This window comes from Erinaceus europaeus, chromosome 11 (assembly GCF_950295315.1).
Source record: "Erinaceus europaeus chromosome 11, mEriEur2.1, whole genome shotgun sequence".
In the NCBI taxonomy this organism is placed as follows: Eukaryota; Metazoa; Chordata; class Mammalia; order Eulipotyphla; family Erinaceidae; genus Erinaceus; species Erinaceus europaeus.
In genome coordinates this window covers 1,502,496-1,519,522 of record NC_080172.1, presented here as the reverse complement: position 1 = coordinate 1,519,522, position 17,027 = coordinate 1,502,496, and the positions used below count along the sequence as shown (strand labels likewise).

At 52.5% G+C, this 17,027-nt stretch overlaps 1 protein-coding gene across 1 annotated transcript; it reads left to right on the top strand.

The window, feature by feature from the left end:
* The first annotated feature begins 239 nt into the window (after window positions 1-239).
* Window positions 240-16,801, top strand: ENC1 (ectodermal-neural cortex 1). Its single transcript, XM_060201054.1, has 3 exons — window positions 240-482; window positions 6,670-8,482; window positions 14,075-16,801. Exon 2 carries the CDS (start codon window positions 6,683-6,685, stop codon window positions 8,450-8,452), a length of 1,770 nt encoding a protein of 589 aa, XP_060057037.1. The 5' UTR covers window positions 240-482; window positions 6,670-6,682; the 3' UTR covers window positions 8,453-8,482; window positions 14,075-16,801.
* Window positions 16,802-17,027: the final 226 nt, after the last annotated feature.

The window sequence follows — 17,027 nt, the reverse complement described above, 5'->3', positions numbered from 1 at the left end:
CGCGCCCCTCCCCGGCCTCCTCCCCGCGCCCCTCCCCGGCCTCCTCCCCGCGCCCCTCCCCGGACTCCTCCCCGCGCCCCTCCCCGGACTCCTCCCCGCGCCCCTCCCCGGACTCCTCCCCGCGCTCCTCCCCGGCCTCCTCGCGCTCCCCTCCCCCCCTCCCCTCCCCTCCTTTACCCACCTCTCCCCTCCCCTCTTCTCCCTTCCCCCGCCGCTTATATCCGGTACTCGTTGGCCCGGTGCTCACAGCTCCTGCGGCCGGACGGGCGGCGCGGTGGCGGCTCTCAGCTGCGAGTGGAGACGCCGGAGGTCGGCGAGGAGGAGGCGGCGCCGCGGCGGAGTCTCTGGGCACCGAGTGGAGACGCCGGGCGGCCGCTGCGCTCCGTGCTCCAGGCCGCCGTGCGCGGCGAGGCTGCAGGCTGCGGGGTCCCGGCTCGCCGTCCTCCTCCCGCCGCCCCGAGCCCCGATCCCCGGGCACCGCGGTGAGTCTTCTGCGGCCGGACCTGTTGCGGGGCTGCTGGACCGGGGCGGGTGGGTGCCCGGAGTCGGGGCTGCTGGACCGGGGCGGGTGGGTGCCGGGAGTCGGGGCTGCTGGACCGGGGCGGGGCGGGTGGGTGCCGGGAGTCGGGGCTGCTGGACCGGGGCGGGTGGGTGCCCGGAGTCGGGGCTGCTGGACCGGGGCGGGTGGGTGCTGGGAGTCAGGGCTGCTGGACCGGGGAGGGTGGGTGCCCGGAGTCGGGGCTGCTGACCGGGGCGGGTGGGTGCCCGGAGTCGGGGCTGCTGGACCGGGGCGGGTGGGTGCCCGGAGTCGGGGCTGCTGGACCGGGGCGGGTGGGTGCTGGGAGTCAGGGCTGCTGGACCGGGGCGGGTGGGTGCCCGGAGTCGGGGCTGCTGACCGGGGCGGGTGGGTGCCCGGAGTCGGGGCTGCTGGACCGGGGCGGGTGGGTGCCCGGAGTCGGGGCTGCTGGACCGGGGCGGGTGGGTGCCGGGAGTCGGGGCTGCTGGACCGGGGCGGGGAGGGTGGGTGCCGGGAGTCGGGGCTGCTGGACCGGGGCGGGTGGGTGCCCGGAGTCGGGGCTGCTGGACCGGGGCGGGGAGGGTGGGTGCCGGGAGTCGGGGCTGCTGGACCGGGGCGGGTGGGTGCCCGGAGTCGGGGCTGCTGGACCGGGGCGGGGAGGGTGGGTGCCGGGAGTCGGGGCTGCTGGACCGGGGCGGGTGGGTGCCGGGAGTCGGGGCTGCTGGACCGGGGCGGGGAGGGTGGGTGCCGGGAGTCGGGGCTGCTGGACCGGGGCGGGGAGGGTGGGTGCCGGGAGTCGGGGCTGCGGTCCCGGCCGTTGGTGGAGCTGCTGGCAGGGGCTCACTCAAGCGGCGTCCTCACTCCGGGTGCTGCCGGGCCGGGCGAAGAGCCTCTGTGCCCCCGGGAGACGGCCCGCGGCCTCCCGCCCCGCACCTGGCCTCCTGCTGGGGTGGGGGCTCCCCGCGAGCGCCGGCCGCCCCCCTGCCCGCGCTGGGCAGACCCTGGTCGGGGCGCAGGGAATGAATGAAAACGGGCTTCTGCAACAGTGACTTCTCAGGCCGGGCGGTGGCGCACCTGGCTAAGCGCACAGGGTACTAAGAGTATCCGGGTTCGAGCCCCCGGCTCCCCACCTGCAGGGAGGAAGCTTCACAGGCGGTGAAGCAGGTCTTCGGGTGTTTGTTTTTCTCTCTTGCTCCCTGTTTTCTCCTCCTTTCTCATTTTTTTTTTCTAGCCTATTTAGTAAAAGTCTTACCCGAGCATTTGGGGCTTTCCTTTAATGTTTGTTAGCTGTCAAGGGTAGGATTCTTTATACCTCTGGGAGCATGGACCCTTTATGGGGAGCAGAAGGTGGGAGTTCTGGCTTCTGTCATTGCTTCTCCACTGGACATGGGTGTTGGCAGGTGGATCGTCACACCCCCAGCCTGTCTCTGTCTGTCCCTAGTGGGGCAGGGCTCTGGGGAGAGGGGAGGCTCCAGGACACATGGGTGAGGGCGTCTGCCCAGGGAGATCATGGTTGTGTCTGCAACTCGGTGGCAGAGTATTGGAGCTGAAGGGTTGACATCGTGTGCCTGGCGTCTCTGGACACCGTCCTATGTGAAGTATGTCCAGGTGGGACTGGTTGCATAAGATCTTAATGTGATGGTATTGTTAGCAACATAAATGGCCAGGAAAATTTGACCTCTTTTGTTTTAATTTCTTTAAAATTTTTTATTATTATCTTTATGCATTTATTACATAGAGACAGCCAGAAATCAAGGAAGGAAGTGATAGGGAGACAGAAAAACCTGCAGTCCTGCTTCACCACTCGTGAGCGGGGGGACCAGGGGCTTTTATCTGGGTCTTTGCACACTGTAACATGTACCTACCTCCTAGCTCCCCCCTTTTATATAATCTTTTTTTTTGTTTTGTTTTTTTGCATTGAGACAAGTTCAGAAACCTAGAGAAATGTCATGGGGATGCCAAATATTGGAGACAGTCATTAAGTGAGCTGCTGTTACAGTGACTACAAGCCCTTTTGATGTTCCTGGTAATAGCAGTCTTTTTTCTCTTCATTGTAGATGAAGGTTAAGTTATATATGTGGTTATTTTTGTTGCTGTTGTTTTTACCACTTACTTGGCATGTAAATATTATTTCTCTGGGGGCTCAGAAATGCCAGAAGGATGAATCATTTGTTGTTGTTGGAGGTGTGTTGAAGTGACTATAAATGGTTTCTTCTGGTAATTTGATGTCTGTAGTGTTCAGCCAGAAAGAAGGTTGTTTCCCCTTGGGTATTTCAGTTTCCCTTTTATCTCACCAGATGTTTTAAAAGAGGTATGATGATAAGGAGTAGACTGGAGCCGTTCCGTCAGCTGCACTGCTGGGGTTGGAGCTCAGGTCTCACTCAGCAGCTCCTGCAATCTGCCTGCTGAGCTCTGTCCCGGGAGGAGGACGCCTCACCTTTTACTTTGGTCTCATTCTGCTGCTAGATGTTGGGTTTTGGATCTTGACCTGCTTCTCCAGCTGATGGCATCCAACATGACATACGAACCTCTTCCTTCTGACTTTGTGGGTCAGCCTAAAAAGATTAGCCCTTAAATACAGCCTGCAGAGAGGCAGGTTCGGGACCCCACCGTCTGCTATGCAGCCTGCTTTCTCAAGTGGAAGTCTGGTTTGCTTGTTGCTTTAGTTCCTCTGGCATCTAATGCTCAGGGAAATGTGTTCTGGACCCAGTGTGATTCCAGTGCGTGGGTACCTATACACCTGGTGAAAAGACTTGTTTATTAGTTTGTTCTTAACTTGTGAGGAGGCAGCCTTTGAGGTTGTTTTGAAAGCATCAGCTTAAAAAAAATGTAGCATTTTCGCAACTTCTTATGTTAGACATAGGCTTATTTGGGCCTTAAGGTTTAAAATCAGAGTACAGCACATTGAATGTACTGGTGCAGGGACAACAACAAGCAGTTATTGATACACATTGTAACATGTAGGTTATTGATACACAGTTTAACAGGCGACAACAAGCAGTTAGTTATTGATACACATTGTAACACGTAGGTGTAGGGACAACAACAAGCAGTTATTGATACACATTGTAACATGTAGGAAGCCCTGTGTATTCACTTAGAGTGACAGCTGCTGTTCTCCTGCACATTGGTGGGTGGTGAAAATGCACCAGACTGCAGACTTGGACTGGGTGGTGAGGCTTGTCTCCTGGTGTATCCTATTCCCAGCCACTGTGTGTGGAGACTTGCATGTGGAGACTTGCGGGTGTTTCTCGTGAAATCTCCCCAGTAGCAGTGTGCTAGGGACTTTGTTACTTACTCTCCCACTAAGCCATGTTTACTTATAATAAAAAGTTACATTCCAAACATCCAGGAAAACAAGTACCACTGAATGGTGCGCATTCTCCTTCTCCCAGGCAGGCTAGGTACCTGCTTTATTGCTTTCTGGTACTGAGGTGCTCTGGGAATGTGGGTTAGTGTCTAGCCTATAAATCCCAGTGTGTGTGGGGGGGATCATTAATTTGTGTTTACTAAGAATTTCAGGGATCTAAGCAGATATCTGGAGGGTTGACTGGAATGGTCATAGGATTCAACTAAGCTGCAAGAACTGACTGTTGTTATTTTAGAATAGATACTGTAACTCCTTGATTTACTTATGAAATAAACAACTTTTTAAAAATGTAGCATAGGAGAATGAAGAGAAGGTCCCTTGCATCCACTCTACTGTGACCTCTCTGCCCTTATTAGAAAGCAGAAAGGTCTGTGTTCTTGGAGTGAGCAAGAGAAGGAGGAAGAGAAGAGGAGAGAGAGGGAGAGACATCAAAGCACCATCTTGGTGTTGTCGATGTTGTCACCCTGAACTCAGGGCCTCACATCCTGCAAGGCCTGTGCTTTACCAAATGAGCTCTCTCCCAGTCCACCCATAAACAACTACCCAGGGTTCCCTTGGCAGGCAGGTTTTTGACAGCTTTGTTTATTTGATGTAATAGGGCCAGAGTTAAAAAGAAGAAAAAGTAGGGGATTCAGTTTTTGAATATCAGTGATAGCATCTCTGATGTTTTTATCGACCATTTACTTACAAAAGAGTGCTCGCGAGGCTACTTGGTCAGATTCTGCTCCAGCTTCAGCCCAGATACTGAGGAAAGCTCATGGCTGATCTAGAGGAGCCCCAAATTAGCAACGGCTGGCAACACACACTCAGATCTATGCATGCAAATGTGTGTGTGTTTAATTTACATAGAGCATCGTTTGCATTTTTAATTCCCTTCCATGCAGGTTCCAGCATTTGTTGTTATATAAGAACCATCCTGGTGATGGACTATTTCATCAAAAGAGGGGGTGGAGAGAGCCTTTGTTCTTGCAACTGTTTTTCCAAGAATTGATATAAAGCAGGAAGAACAGAGAAATAGTACCCAGGAGTGTGCTACTCAAAACACGCCTTTTATGTACCAAACCCTCACTTGGAAGCTGTCCAGAGCGAGTAAGATGAATACTAATTATGCCACAATCCTTTCTGCTCACGGGAGCCTGCTGATCAATAGATGCTCACATTTGTTTACACTGGGGCTCTTTTCAGACTCTTTGGGACTAGATCTGCCTGGCTAGCTATTATCTGCAATGTACAGGTCAAGGCCTCATCACTGCAGGAGTTGTCCTAAAGCCTGCGATTTTATTTCTGCATTTCACATTCACTCTAGATGCAGGAAGACTGGGTCTCACCAAAGGAATTCTTAATGGAATTAATTCGCAGGTATTTGTTTTACACATGGCATAAGGGCATTCGAGCCAGGCCCATACGGGTGTTACGAGAACTGGAGGCCTGGCATATGAATGCCCTGCAGAGACTCCACTGGACAAGGGCAGAGCTGAGAATGGGACCTCACTCCACTGGGCTTTCGCTGACTCCCATGCTTGGGGCTTTCAGCATTGTGAAAGCTGGTGATCAGGTTCTCCAAGATGAACCTGCTCGTTGGCAGTGGTTCTTTTAAGTGCATAGTTCAGATGGCTCGTGGTGCCGCGGTGAACGCTTCTTGGGGGCTAGGCGTCTGACTCCTAGAGGAGAGGCTGTGTGTCAGTCAGGACAGTAGGCAGCAGGGTTGTTTGCTCTGTTCAGAACCTGGGTTTGTTTGTTTTTGTTTTTCTGTTCAGAGTAGCAGAAGCAGCCCTTTGAAGAAGGAGGCTTCGCTCTGTTTCGTTTTCAGGAGTAGAAACTTTGAAGGACGAGGCTTTGCTCTGTTTTGTTTTTCAGGAGTAGAAACTCTGAAGGACGAGGCTTTGATCTGTTTTGTTTTTCAGGAGTAGAAACTCTGAAGGACGAGGCTTTGCTCTGTTTCGTTTCCAGGAGTAGAAACTCTGAAGGACGAGGCTTTGCTCTGTTTTGTTTTTCAGGAGTAGAAACTCTGAAGGACGAGGCTTTGCTCTGTTTTGTTTTTCAGGAGTAGAAACTCTGAAGGACGAGGCTTTGCTCCATTTTGTTTTTCAGGAGTAGAAACTCTGAAGGATGAGGCTTTGCTCTGTTTTGTTTTTCAGGAGTAGAAACTCTGAAGGACAAGGCTTTGCTCTGTTTCGTTTTCAGGGGTGGAAAGGAGATGTCAGTGCCGCAGCAGCGCCCCTTTGAATGGTCTTGTCTTGTTTTTCAGGAGTAGAAACTCTGAAGGACGAGGCTTTGCTCTGTCTTGTTTTTCAGGAGTAGAAACTCTGAAGGACGAGGCTTTGATCTGTTTTGTTTTTCGGGAGTAGAAACTCTGAAGGACGAGGCTTTGCTCTGTCTTGTTTTTCGGGAGTAGAAACTCTGAAGGACGAGGCTTTGCTCTGTTTTGTTTTTCAGGAGTAGAAACTCTGAAGGACGAGGCTTTGCTCTGTTTTGTTTTTCAGGAGTAGAAACTCTGAAGGACGAGGCTTTGCTCCGTTTTGTTTTTCAGGAGTAGAAACTCTGAAGGACGAGGCTTTGCTCTGTTTCGTTTTCAGGAGTAGAAACTCTGAAGGACGAGGCTTTGCTCTGTTTCGTTTTCAGGAGTAGAAACTCTGAAGGACGAGGCTTTGCTCTGTTTCGTTTTCAGGAGTAGAAACTCTGAAGGACGAGGCGTTGCTCTGTTTCATTGTTTCAGGAGTGGACAGGAGATGTCAGAGCGCAGCAGCAGCGCCCCTTTGACTGGTCTTGTCTTGTCTTTCAGGAGTGGAAGCAAAATGTCCGTGAGCGTGCACGAGAACCGCAAGTCCAGGGCCAGCAGCGGCTCCATCAACATCTACCTGTTCCACAAGACCTCGTACGCCGACAGCGTTCTCACACACCTGAACCTGCTGCGCCAGCAGCGCCTGTTCACTGACGTCCTTCTGCATGCCGGGAACAGGACCTTCCCGTGCCACCGGGCGGTGCTGGCCGCCTGCAGCCGCTACTTCGAGGCCATGTTCAGCGGCGGTTTGAAGGAGAGCCAGGACAGCGAGGTGAACTTCGACAACTCCATCCACCCCGAGGTGCTGGAGCTGCTGCTGGACTACGCGTACTCCTCCCGCGTCGTCATCAACGAGGAGAACGCAGAGTCGCTCCTGGAGGCCGGCGACATGCTGGAGTTCCAGGACATTCGGGACGCGTGTGCAGAGTTCCTGGAGAAGAACCTGCACCCCACCAACTGCCTGGGCATGCTGCTGCTCTCGGACGCGCACCAGTGCACCAAGCTGTACGAGCTCTCCTGGAGGATGTGCCTCAGCAACTTCCAGACCATCCGGAAGAACGAGGACTTCCTCCAGCTGCCCCAGGACATGGTGGTGCAGCTCCTGTCCAGCGAGGAGCTGGAGACCGAAGACGAGAGGCTCGTGTACGAGTCCGCCATGAACTGGATCAGCTACGACCTGAAGAAGCGCTACTGCTACCTGCCGGAGCTGCTGCAGACGGTGAGGCTGGCTCTCCTGCCCGCCATCTACCTCATGGAGAACGTGGCCATGGAGGAGCTCATCACCAAGCAGAGGAAGAGCAAGGAGATCGTGGAGGAGGCCATCCGGAGCAAGCTGAAGATCCTGCAGAACGACGGCGTGGTGACCAGCCCCTGCGCCCGGCCCCGCAAGACGGGCCACGCCCTCTTCCTCCTGGGAGGACAGACGTTCATGTGCGACAAGCTGTATCTGGTCGACCAGAAGGCCAAGGAGATCATCCCCAAGGCGGACATCCCCAGCCCCAGGAAAGAGTTCAGCGCGTGTGCCATCGGCTGCAAGGTGTACGTCACCGGGGGCCGGGGCTCGGAGAACGGCGTGTCCAAAGATGTGTGGGTCTACGACACCCTGCACGAGGAGTGGTCCAAGGCCGCCCCCATGCTGGTGGCCAGGTTCGGCCACGGCTCCGCCGAGCTCAAGCACTGCCTGTACGTGGTCGGGGGCCACACGGCCGCCACCGGCTGCCTGCCCGCCTCCCCGTCGGTCTCCCTGAAGCAAGTGGAGCACTACGACCCTGCCACCAACAAGTGGACCATGGTGGCCCCGCTCCGGGAAGGTGTCAGCAACGCCGCGGTGGTGAGCGCCAAGCTCAAGCTGTTCGCCTTCGGAGGGACCGGCGTGAGCCACGACAAGCTCCCCAAGGTGCAGTGCTACGACCAGAGCGAGAACAGGTGGACCGTGCCGGCCGCCTGCCCCCAGCCCTGGCGGTACACGGCGGCGGCCGTGCTGGGCACCCAGATCTTCATCATGGGAGGCGACTCGGAGTTCTCCGCCTGCTCGGCGTACAAATTCAACAGCGAGACTTACCAGTGGACCAAGGTGGGCGACGTGACGGCAAAGCGCATGAGCTGTCACGCCGTGGCCTCCGGGAACAAGCTGTACGTGGTCGGGGGCTACTTCGGCATCCAGCGCTGCAAGACCCTGGACTGCTATGACCCGACCCTAGACGTGTGGAGCAGCGTCACCACCGTGCCCTACTCGCTGATCCCCACTGCGTTCGTCAGCACCTGGAAGCACCTGCCTTCCTAGACGCCGCCCGCCGGGAGGTCTGGGCACGAGGTGCGTGAGCGGGCACGTGGCTGCGGTAAACGTGCCCGTCTGGCACTGGGCGAATGCCTTCGGGGGGCGGCCTGCCCCTGGCAGGGGTGCTGCAGCCTCCTCCCTCCTTTTCCCCTCCCTTCTCTCTCTCTCCTCCTCCCTCCCTCCCTCACCACGCCCTCCCTCCTTTCCTCCCTCCCTCCCTCCCTCCCTTCCTCTCTGCTTTCTTCCTTTCTTCCTGCCCCCCTCCATCCTTCTTCCTCCCCCCTCCATCCTCTCTTCCTTCTTTTTTCCTTTTTTTCTTTCTTCCTTTCTATTTTCTTTCATTCCTTTCTTTTTCCCTCCCCTCCCTTCCACTTCCCTGCCCTCCCTTCCTTTCCCTTTACCAGAGCACTACTCAGCTCTGGCTTAAGTTGGTGCTGGGGATTGAACTTGGGGCCTCCAGTGAAAGTCTCTTGTGTTACGATCGGTGCTGGGTTTTAGCACGAGTTGCACTGATTCCAGTGTGCAGACGGATTGAGAACCCCTGGCTTGTGCTGATGCTCTTGGATGGTTAATGGTCCTTCTCTGTAGGCCGGGAGCCGGGATGTGTGTTTTGTGTGGACCGTTTTATTGAATCCTCCCAACTCTCTTGCAGGCTGTTATTACTAAAGCTCTTTCTGGGGGGAAGCACACTTGCACACAGAGGTTAAGTACATTGCCCAGAGATGCGAAGGCCGGGAGGCAGTAGGCCAAGTGCGGCTCCAGATTCCAGCACGTTTAGCGCCTCGTAATAAACTGGCGTTTCTTAGCAGCTTCACCCCAGGAATTACTTGTTGACACCCCAATTTAGCTTCTTCGAATCGCTGCTGGAACGGAGTAGAGTCTGACTCAATGAATGCTTAAATTTGCTCCTAGGTTAGTCTCTCTAAAATTCCTTATAAGCATATTTAAAAATGTCCTCCTGTAGAAACAGCCCCCCTCCAGAGCATTTATTAGCTTGAGAGGGAAATCTAGATCCGTCCTTGTAAAAAGCAGTGCCTGCATTATCTAGACCTCGAGGAGTTCCACGTGTGGATCCCCAGAGCCAGTGAACTGCTGTGCCTGGCCTTCCAGCGTCCATCACTTAGGCTGACCCCATTGTCAGGGCAAACAATAGTTGTGTTTCCTTGTCATGTGTGTGACTCACAGTGGCTGTCCTGTGTGCTGAAGAGCATATGGTACCCTTGGCTCAGATAGTCCCTAGCCTACCCCTTCAGTGGACTCAGTCTCATGGCACTCTTAGGATCGGCCCCAGGAATCACTTGAGCACGCCTGAGTGTACAGAGAATGTGCTGATTTGCTTTGGTGACTCGGGGGCTTATTACTAATAATACGAGAAGAACATGAAAACCAGCTTGGCTGTTTCTCACTTTTGAAGGAGAATTTCAAAGAACTCTAAGGATCACTGCAAGGAAACAGAGAGGAGTTTTGGCTCCTTGGCGTTTCCTCATCTCTCATGGTTCATTTGAAAGTACTCAAATGGTGTCCGTTTCACATTCCAGTTTGATTTGTGAATGGTGCCTTCAGTTAGGTTGGCTCACTGATTATGGCTTGTAGACTTCTTAGTCATGCAGTGTTTCTTTGTGGGGAAGCTTCTTCAAAGGCGCGACAAGACTTAGGAACCTTCCAGGGAACAGCTGGGCCAGCAGCATCCCACACCAAACTGGTTTTTGCAGGCTTGCCGGCATCTCAGTAATCCTGAATAAACAAATACTCTGGAAGGGCTTGTTTCACTGGCAGTGTGAATGCATGACTCAGTTCTAAAGCAGGCTTGCAGAACCTCCCAGGCAACGGCATCAGTGAGCAGCCCACTGAGTTAGGTGTTAGTCTAGAGCTGAGTATATTTGCGTGGGAGAGCCACGGACAGTGCTCATGGTGGTGATGGCTACTGGCCAGCTGCTGGGGGGCTGCACGCTATGCTTGAAGCGAGGCTCGGGACCGAGGTAGAAAGGGGGAGAGTACACATCCATTCTGATGCTGATTCCAAGCTATGAAGTCTCCATCTTTCTGGACTCCACATTGCACCTCTGTGGGACAGGGACTTGAGGAATGCTTCCCTTAACATCTGTTCCAATGGCTAAGTGTTTGGTGGGGAACGGGCTGAGAAAACCTCCCTCCCACGGTGACTGGCAGGCCTTGTGACTCCAGTTTTCTTAACAGTATTTCCTCCTTTCAGTTTAGACTTCAGCCTCCAGTGAAACTAGCTTCTTCTGTGGCGGAGAAAGTGAGGTTGCTTGGGCTTATTATTTGCTTGCCATCTTTTAGACGTATTTATTTATTTATTTATTTATTTATTTATTTGTACCTCTTCTCTCAGCCCAGAGCATGTTGGCAAACACTTGAATTCACCCTACCGGAGTACTTGGGCCTCATTACACACTTCTGGTCCCTCCGCAACAGAACAAATACAGTGTTAGGTTCTGTGTGGGAAAACAGCAGCTTCCGTAGCACTGCCAGCCAGAATTAGGCAATTGCAGGATGGAGTCCCATCAAAGCAGCCTTTCAGTTTCCCCGGGAGAATGCTGGCTTTCAGTGTCTGAAGCTTACTCGACACAGAGATAGTGTGAAAGCATTTACTAGGTGGAGTGACTTCAGAGAGGTGTCAGCTTCAGTATCAGCCATAAACTGTAAAAACATTTGTGGCAGCTCAGCTCACCAAATGTAGGTGCTAACTGAATTAGGACTCTGCGAACCACAGCAAGTCGTCCCTCCAGCCCCCATCTGCAAGGCTGACTGGCTGCGGAGGTCTGAGGTGTCCCCTGCTGTGCTGTCAGTGGGCGGGAAAGACCAAAGGCCATGACTTCTGCTTGCTTTCAGCTCTCACGCTGCTGGGGCCCCCACCTGATAGCATTCTGCTTTGCTTTGTCTTTTAAACTCTATTTTTATTTCATTTCTTCTTCTTCTGTTTTTTTTTTAATTTTCATTATCTTTCTTTTATTTGCTAGAGATAGCCAGAAATCAAGAGGGAAGGGAGAGAGAGGACAGGGTTAGATAGAACAATGGTTATATAAAGAGACTCTCACGCCTGAGGCTCCAGAGTCCCGGGTTCAATCTCCCGCACCACCATAAACCAGAACTCTGGTATAAATAAGGGGTGGGGAGAGAGAGACACCTGCAACACTGCTCCGCCATGCAGGTGGGGACCGGGAAGTAAACCTAGGCCCTTGTGCATTATAATCTGTGCACCAACCAGATGCGCCACCGCCAGCCCCTCATTTCTTCTTTTTTAATGAGAGACAGAGAGAAAGACCAGAGCCCTGCTCAGCTCTAGACAATAGTGGTGCTGGGGATTGAACCTGGGAGCTCAGAGACTCAGGCAGGAAAGTCTTTTGTAGAAACGCACTGTCTCTTCAGCCCTAGAGGTGGTGTGTGTGTGTGTGTGTGTGTGTGTGTGTGTGTGTGTATATGCAACGTCTTGGAATCTCTTGTTACAAGAGACTTTCTTTCAGCCTAGTTCGGTGTATAGGTTGAGGAGGCGGGGCTGAGGGATGATGGCAGCCTAAAGAATGCCTTGAAAGCTTGAATCACTGTTACCGACATAAAGTGATTTTATAACAGGGATTCTAACGCGATGCCCAAAGAAACAGCAAATGAAATGAATCAGCCTTCCTAACACAGGAAAGCCAGAAGAATCCAATCCAAGGAGTAAATAGCAGCTCCTGGAATTCCCTTTGTCGAGATTCATAGTTACTGCAGTAGGGAGACAGGTCCTTGTGCTGTGCTGGGGTGTGGTATTGTGAGTGAGTGGAGGCTAAACGTTCTCTGCCAATTTCCCAATATAAAATTACATCTGCAGGGGCCTGGCGGTGCTGCACCTGTTTGAGCACACACACCAGAGTGCGCAAGGACCAGGGTTCAAGCCCCCAGCCCCCACCTGCAGGGGGAAAGCTTTGCAAGTGGTGAAGCAGGGCTGCAGGCGTCTCTTTTTCTAGCTCCATACTCTCCTCTTGATTTCTGTCTCTACCTAAATAAATAAACTGTGTTTAAAAATGAGCTATATAAAGACAATGACGTGAGGTCCCAGGTTCAGTCCCTGTCACCACTGTGAAACAGAACTGCGTAGTGCTCTGAGCAAAACAAAAGGGACAAACAAGTGTCAACCAGCTGGGAGTGAGCCACGTGAAGAAATTCTGGCTCACGTGCTGTGTACAGCCTTCACGGTCATGGTAGCTAGAATTTGCGTTCACGGCTGACATTGGTGGATTGTGTAGACAGCGCAGGCCACACATACCCAGTGTCTCCTGTGTGGGGTGACGAACTTTGGGAATACACTGTAGCCAGTTGGCCGGTTCCCTCAGTTGGTTGGAGCGAGGTGCTAATAACGCCAAGGTCGCGGGGAATACCCTGTAGCCGTGGGCCGTGAGGCCTGGTGTGCCGTGTGTGCAGGGACAGGAGACTGAGATCTCCCACAAGGAATGGCAGACAGAGGTGCGTTCAGATGAGAGGGTTAGTCAGTCTGCCTCCTGTAGGGTGGATCAGTTTAATCTGGGAGTCCTGTATGGTAAGAGAGTCAAAAAGGGTTTGTGTGGCGGGATCTCCTGTGACCCTTTAGGGAGAACTTGCCGGTGTCTGTGTCCAGTCGTGGTGAGGAGTGAGGAATGTCGTGAGAAGAACATGGCAGCTCCTCACTGCATAGCAGGTGTGCACTGGGATGGACCTCAGATGAAGAATGGACCTCAAGGATCCCAGCTTGAGACCCCGGCTCCCCACCTGCAGGGGAGTCTCTTCACAGGCGGTGAAGCAGGTCTGCAGGTGTCTGTCTTTCTCTCCCCTTGTGTCTTCCCCTCCTCTCTCCATTTCTCTCTGTCCTATCCAATGACAGCAGCAACAACAACAATAATAATAACCACAACAATGATAAAATAACAAGGACAACAAAAGTGGAAAATGGTCTCCAGGAGCAGTGGATTCATGGTGCAGGCACCGAGCCCTGGCAGTAACCCTGGAGGCAAAAAAAAAAAAAAAGAACGGACCTCATAGGGGGAGGGTTCAGGTCCTGGAACGGGGTCCAGAGGACCCTAGTGGGGGTTGTAGTGTTGTGAGGAAAACTGAGAAGTGTGATGCATGTACAAACTATTTTATTTACTGTCAACTGCAAAAGTTTAATCCCCCGATAAAGGAAAAAACAAAAAAAGAATGGAACTCACCTCTTGTGAGGGCCGTTGCTTTGGTCAGGCCAGCCATGCCGCATGCATGCAGACATGATGTCTGTGCAGTTTAGACAAGCATGTCAACTGTCTCCACATTTTCTACCGGACGTCAACATTAAAACCTTCAGAAACAGTATTGTCGGGGCCAGGGGGTGGCCTGCCTCGCTAAGTGTTCAAATTACAGTGCGCAGGACCCAGGTTCAAGCCCCTGATCCCCACCTGCAGAGGGAAGCTTCATGAGTGGTGAGACTGGGTTGCAGGTGTCTCGGCTTCTCTCCCTTTCTGTCACCCCCTTCCTTCTCAATTTCTGGCTGTCTCTATCCAATAAATAAATAAGGATAATAAAAAACATTTTAAAAAAGAAACAGGATTATCTAACTGGTTTTAAGATTTTGAAGCTATTAACACATCTTTTCCTTTGTCTTTATTTTTTTTTTTTTAGCTCACTCCACCTCTTGGTGAGATGAGACAGATTTCTACTCTGGAGAAAGAAGGAGAAAAGGAGTGACTCTGGACTCTGGTGGTCTGCTGCTCCTGGGACATGGCCCACCTGTCTGTGAAGGAGTGGGGCGGGGAGGGGGGGTTTCTCCATGTAGGCCGCACGCGGGTTCGGCATGAATGAACAGACCTGTGATCTCGTCCTTGTCTTGTCATGGTGTGTCAGTGTCAGCCTCCACCAGGCCCTGGGAAGGAGAGAAGAGCCGGACCTTTTCCCTCGCTGGACTGTATTCAGCACCGGCTTCCCAGGGGCTCCGCTGTGGACGTGCAGAATTGGAAGTGGTTGTCACCTCTCTCTGAAGAGCGAGTCTGACGCCGTCACACCTGCTGCTGTTGGAAGTGGAGAGCCGACCGTGGGACCCGGAGGGGAGCTGGCTGGGCCGGCTGTGGAGTGGGCACCACTGGGTCCACGCTTTCCAGACAAGGGAAAGCTATTGGTAGCCGCGTGGAAGATGTTCTTTCCTATTTATAAGAGACTTTAACCTGCCCCTGGCTGTTTAGAACTTTGCTGTAGACTAGCTATTTATTGGTCAGTGCCTGCATGCTCAGACGATGCTCCCAGTCGTCTTCACGTGACGGACCTGTGTTGATGCTCATGAGTTTTGCACATTTGTGACTTTGCTCACGATGGAAACGTTTGTGTTACAATTGAGTATAACGGGGGGGGGGGGCTGGGGAGGGTGGGGAAGGGACTGTTTGTAAGTGTCACTACAGGGAAGGATTAGGCAGAAGCGTAATATACGCATCCTAGAGGTAGAGCAAGCATGTGGGTCACTGTTTTTAGACTCGCCAACTATCGGTGGGGGTGGGGGTGGGGTGGGGGTGGGGTGGGGGTGGAGGGCTCTGTACGGCCGTCCAGATGGCGGGGGAGTGAGTATAGGGGCTTTTGCTCTTTGCTTTTCTCCTTCTCGTCGGCTTAGCCTGTTTCAGTCTCAGCTAGTGAAATCCGAAAGGGCCGGGTCTCTTTGCGGTTTACTTTAGTTCTGTATATAGGCATAGGTGAAGCAAGGTATTGTCCAAAGTTTTCCTTATTTATTTATTACCCTAGAGGAACGCCCTGCCTCAACCACAGTTACTGAGAAAGATAAACAAGACAGATGCAGATGAACTCACTCACCAGGTGGGGTTGACCTGGGAAAATTGTTCTCTCCTCTTGCTGTCTGCATGTACCAGTAGCTCTCCAAAATGTATAGATCAGGGGGCCAAGCACACACATCACAGTGCACAAGGACCCGGGTTCAAGCCCCTGGTCCCCACCTTCACAAGTGGCAGGGCTGCAGGTGTCTCTCTGTCTCTCTCCCTCTCTATTGCCCCCTCCCCTTTCTCTGTCTCTATCCAATAATCAGTTTAAAAATTAAAATTAAAAAAGAACTGTCAGAATATATACATCAGTGCGACACTTAGTCTGTAAAGCCACTCTTCGACACCTCCAAGGGGACACGTTCGGCCTGGGAACAGCATAGAAGTCAAGGCAGTGCCCCCTCCCCCATGCTGTCCTCCCTGTGGCTCCCCACCTTAAGAGAAAGGTCTTGCAGGCTAGGCGAGCTGGGCATTGTTGTGAATACATCCTTTTCTAGGGCTTGTTCACTAAGCACACGCTGTGGTAGGTGTTAGTGTTAGATTCCAGTCGCTGTTTCCCTAGAGGAGTCTGGGGGAGACCACTGTGTGCAGCTTGCACTGCACATGTCATGTTTCTCCTGTCACTGTACTTTAGGGACTAGGATTTAAGACCAGTAACAATCTTTTTCTCTTTGTGAGCATGTTTGTATCTTGGGATATATCCTTGGCATTTCTCCCCCCCCCGTCCCCCCTGAACACTTTAGACTAACTCTACGAGTCCGTCCTTGCCGTAAGTGAAGTGGGCGGCAGTGGACCACAACGAATGAGCCGTTGGCATAAGAAAGGAAGGAGGGAAGAAAGAAGTCACAGTACTTTCCCAGTAGCCGGTCCTTCTTCCTTGGTGTGTTCCGAGCAATGCAAATGTCTGATTGTCCCTGGCTGCATAGTCACTAGTTCTTTTGTGGCCCTGACAGCTCCTGTAGTGGGTGATGCAAATCTGTGAGGAGCCTGGGAGGGTCACTGTGCGGCTTCTGAGGGCAGGGTGAATTTTCTGCAGCTGCTTCAGGGTTGTGGTCTGTGCTTGAGTCTCCTCTTGATTACCATGTGTGAGCCTGAGGGAACCAGGGCCAGGGTGGCCCCCAGCCTGCGGGGAACGTTCTGGACTCTCCCTCTTTGAATTGGCGGAGGCCTTTGGGCCCGCTCCTTGACCATTCTCACCCTGTGAAACGTCCCACACTTTGAAGCAAATACAATGCACAGCACAGAGCACATAAAAACCTAGCCTAAGACAGAGAAGGTTCTTATTCTATGGGCTGGTTACTGGGGAAACGGGGAACAAAGGGGCAGCCTTCCACTTGTGGTAGAATTGTGTAACCCCCTTTTCTCTGGGCTTGACACCTGTCTGAATAAGAGTGATTAGGACCGAATAATCTCCCTCTCGGCCATTGAATATGTGGTTCACGTACAAAGTTGTGTAAGTGGAAGAAATACAGTGTTCATGTTCGTACAGATTTGTTTGCTACTAAGCATTTTTGAGGCTTTGTGAAACTGTTATTTTTTTTTCACAATGTGAAACTGAAGGTCAAATAAATTATTAGAGATTTTCTCTTCATTGTGTGTATGTCTTTATTTGAAAAACAGTGTAATTGTTGGCATTGCAAACTTGTGTCTCTTCTCTGTGAATGAGAAGGATCACAGCAAATACTCCCCGTCTTGTCTCTTATTTGACCATCTAGTCATAAGCATTTGTGAAGGCAAATTCCACATTCATGTAAATTTTGACCTTGTACAATGTTTCTTTAAGCAAAGTAAAAGCACATCAAGTATGAGTTTATTCG

Coding starts and splice junctions, on each gene's coding strand:
- ENC1 (XM_060201054.1), top strand. CDS start 6,683: ATGTCCGTGAGCGTGCACGAGAACCGCAAGTCCAGGGCCAGCAGCGGC.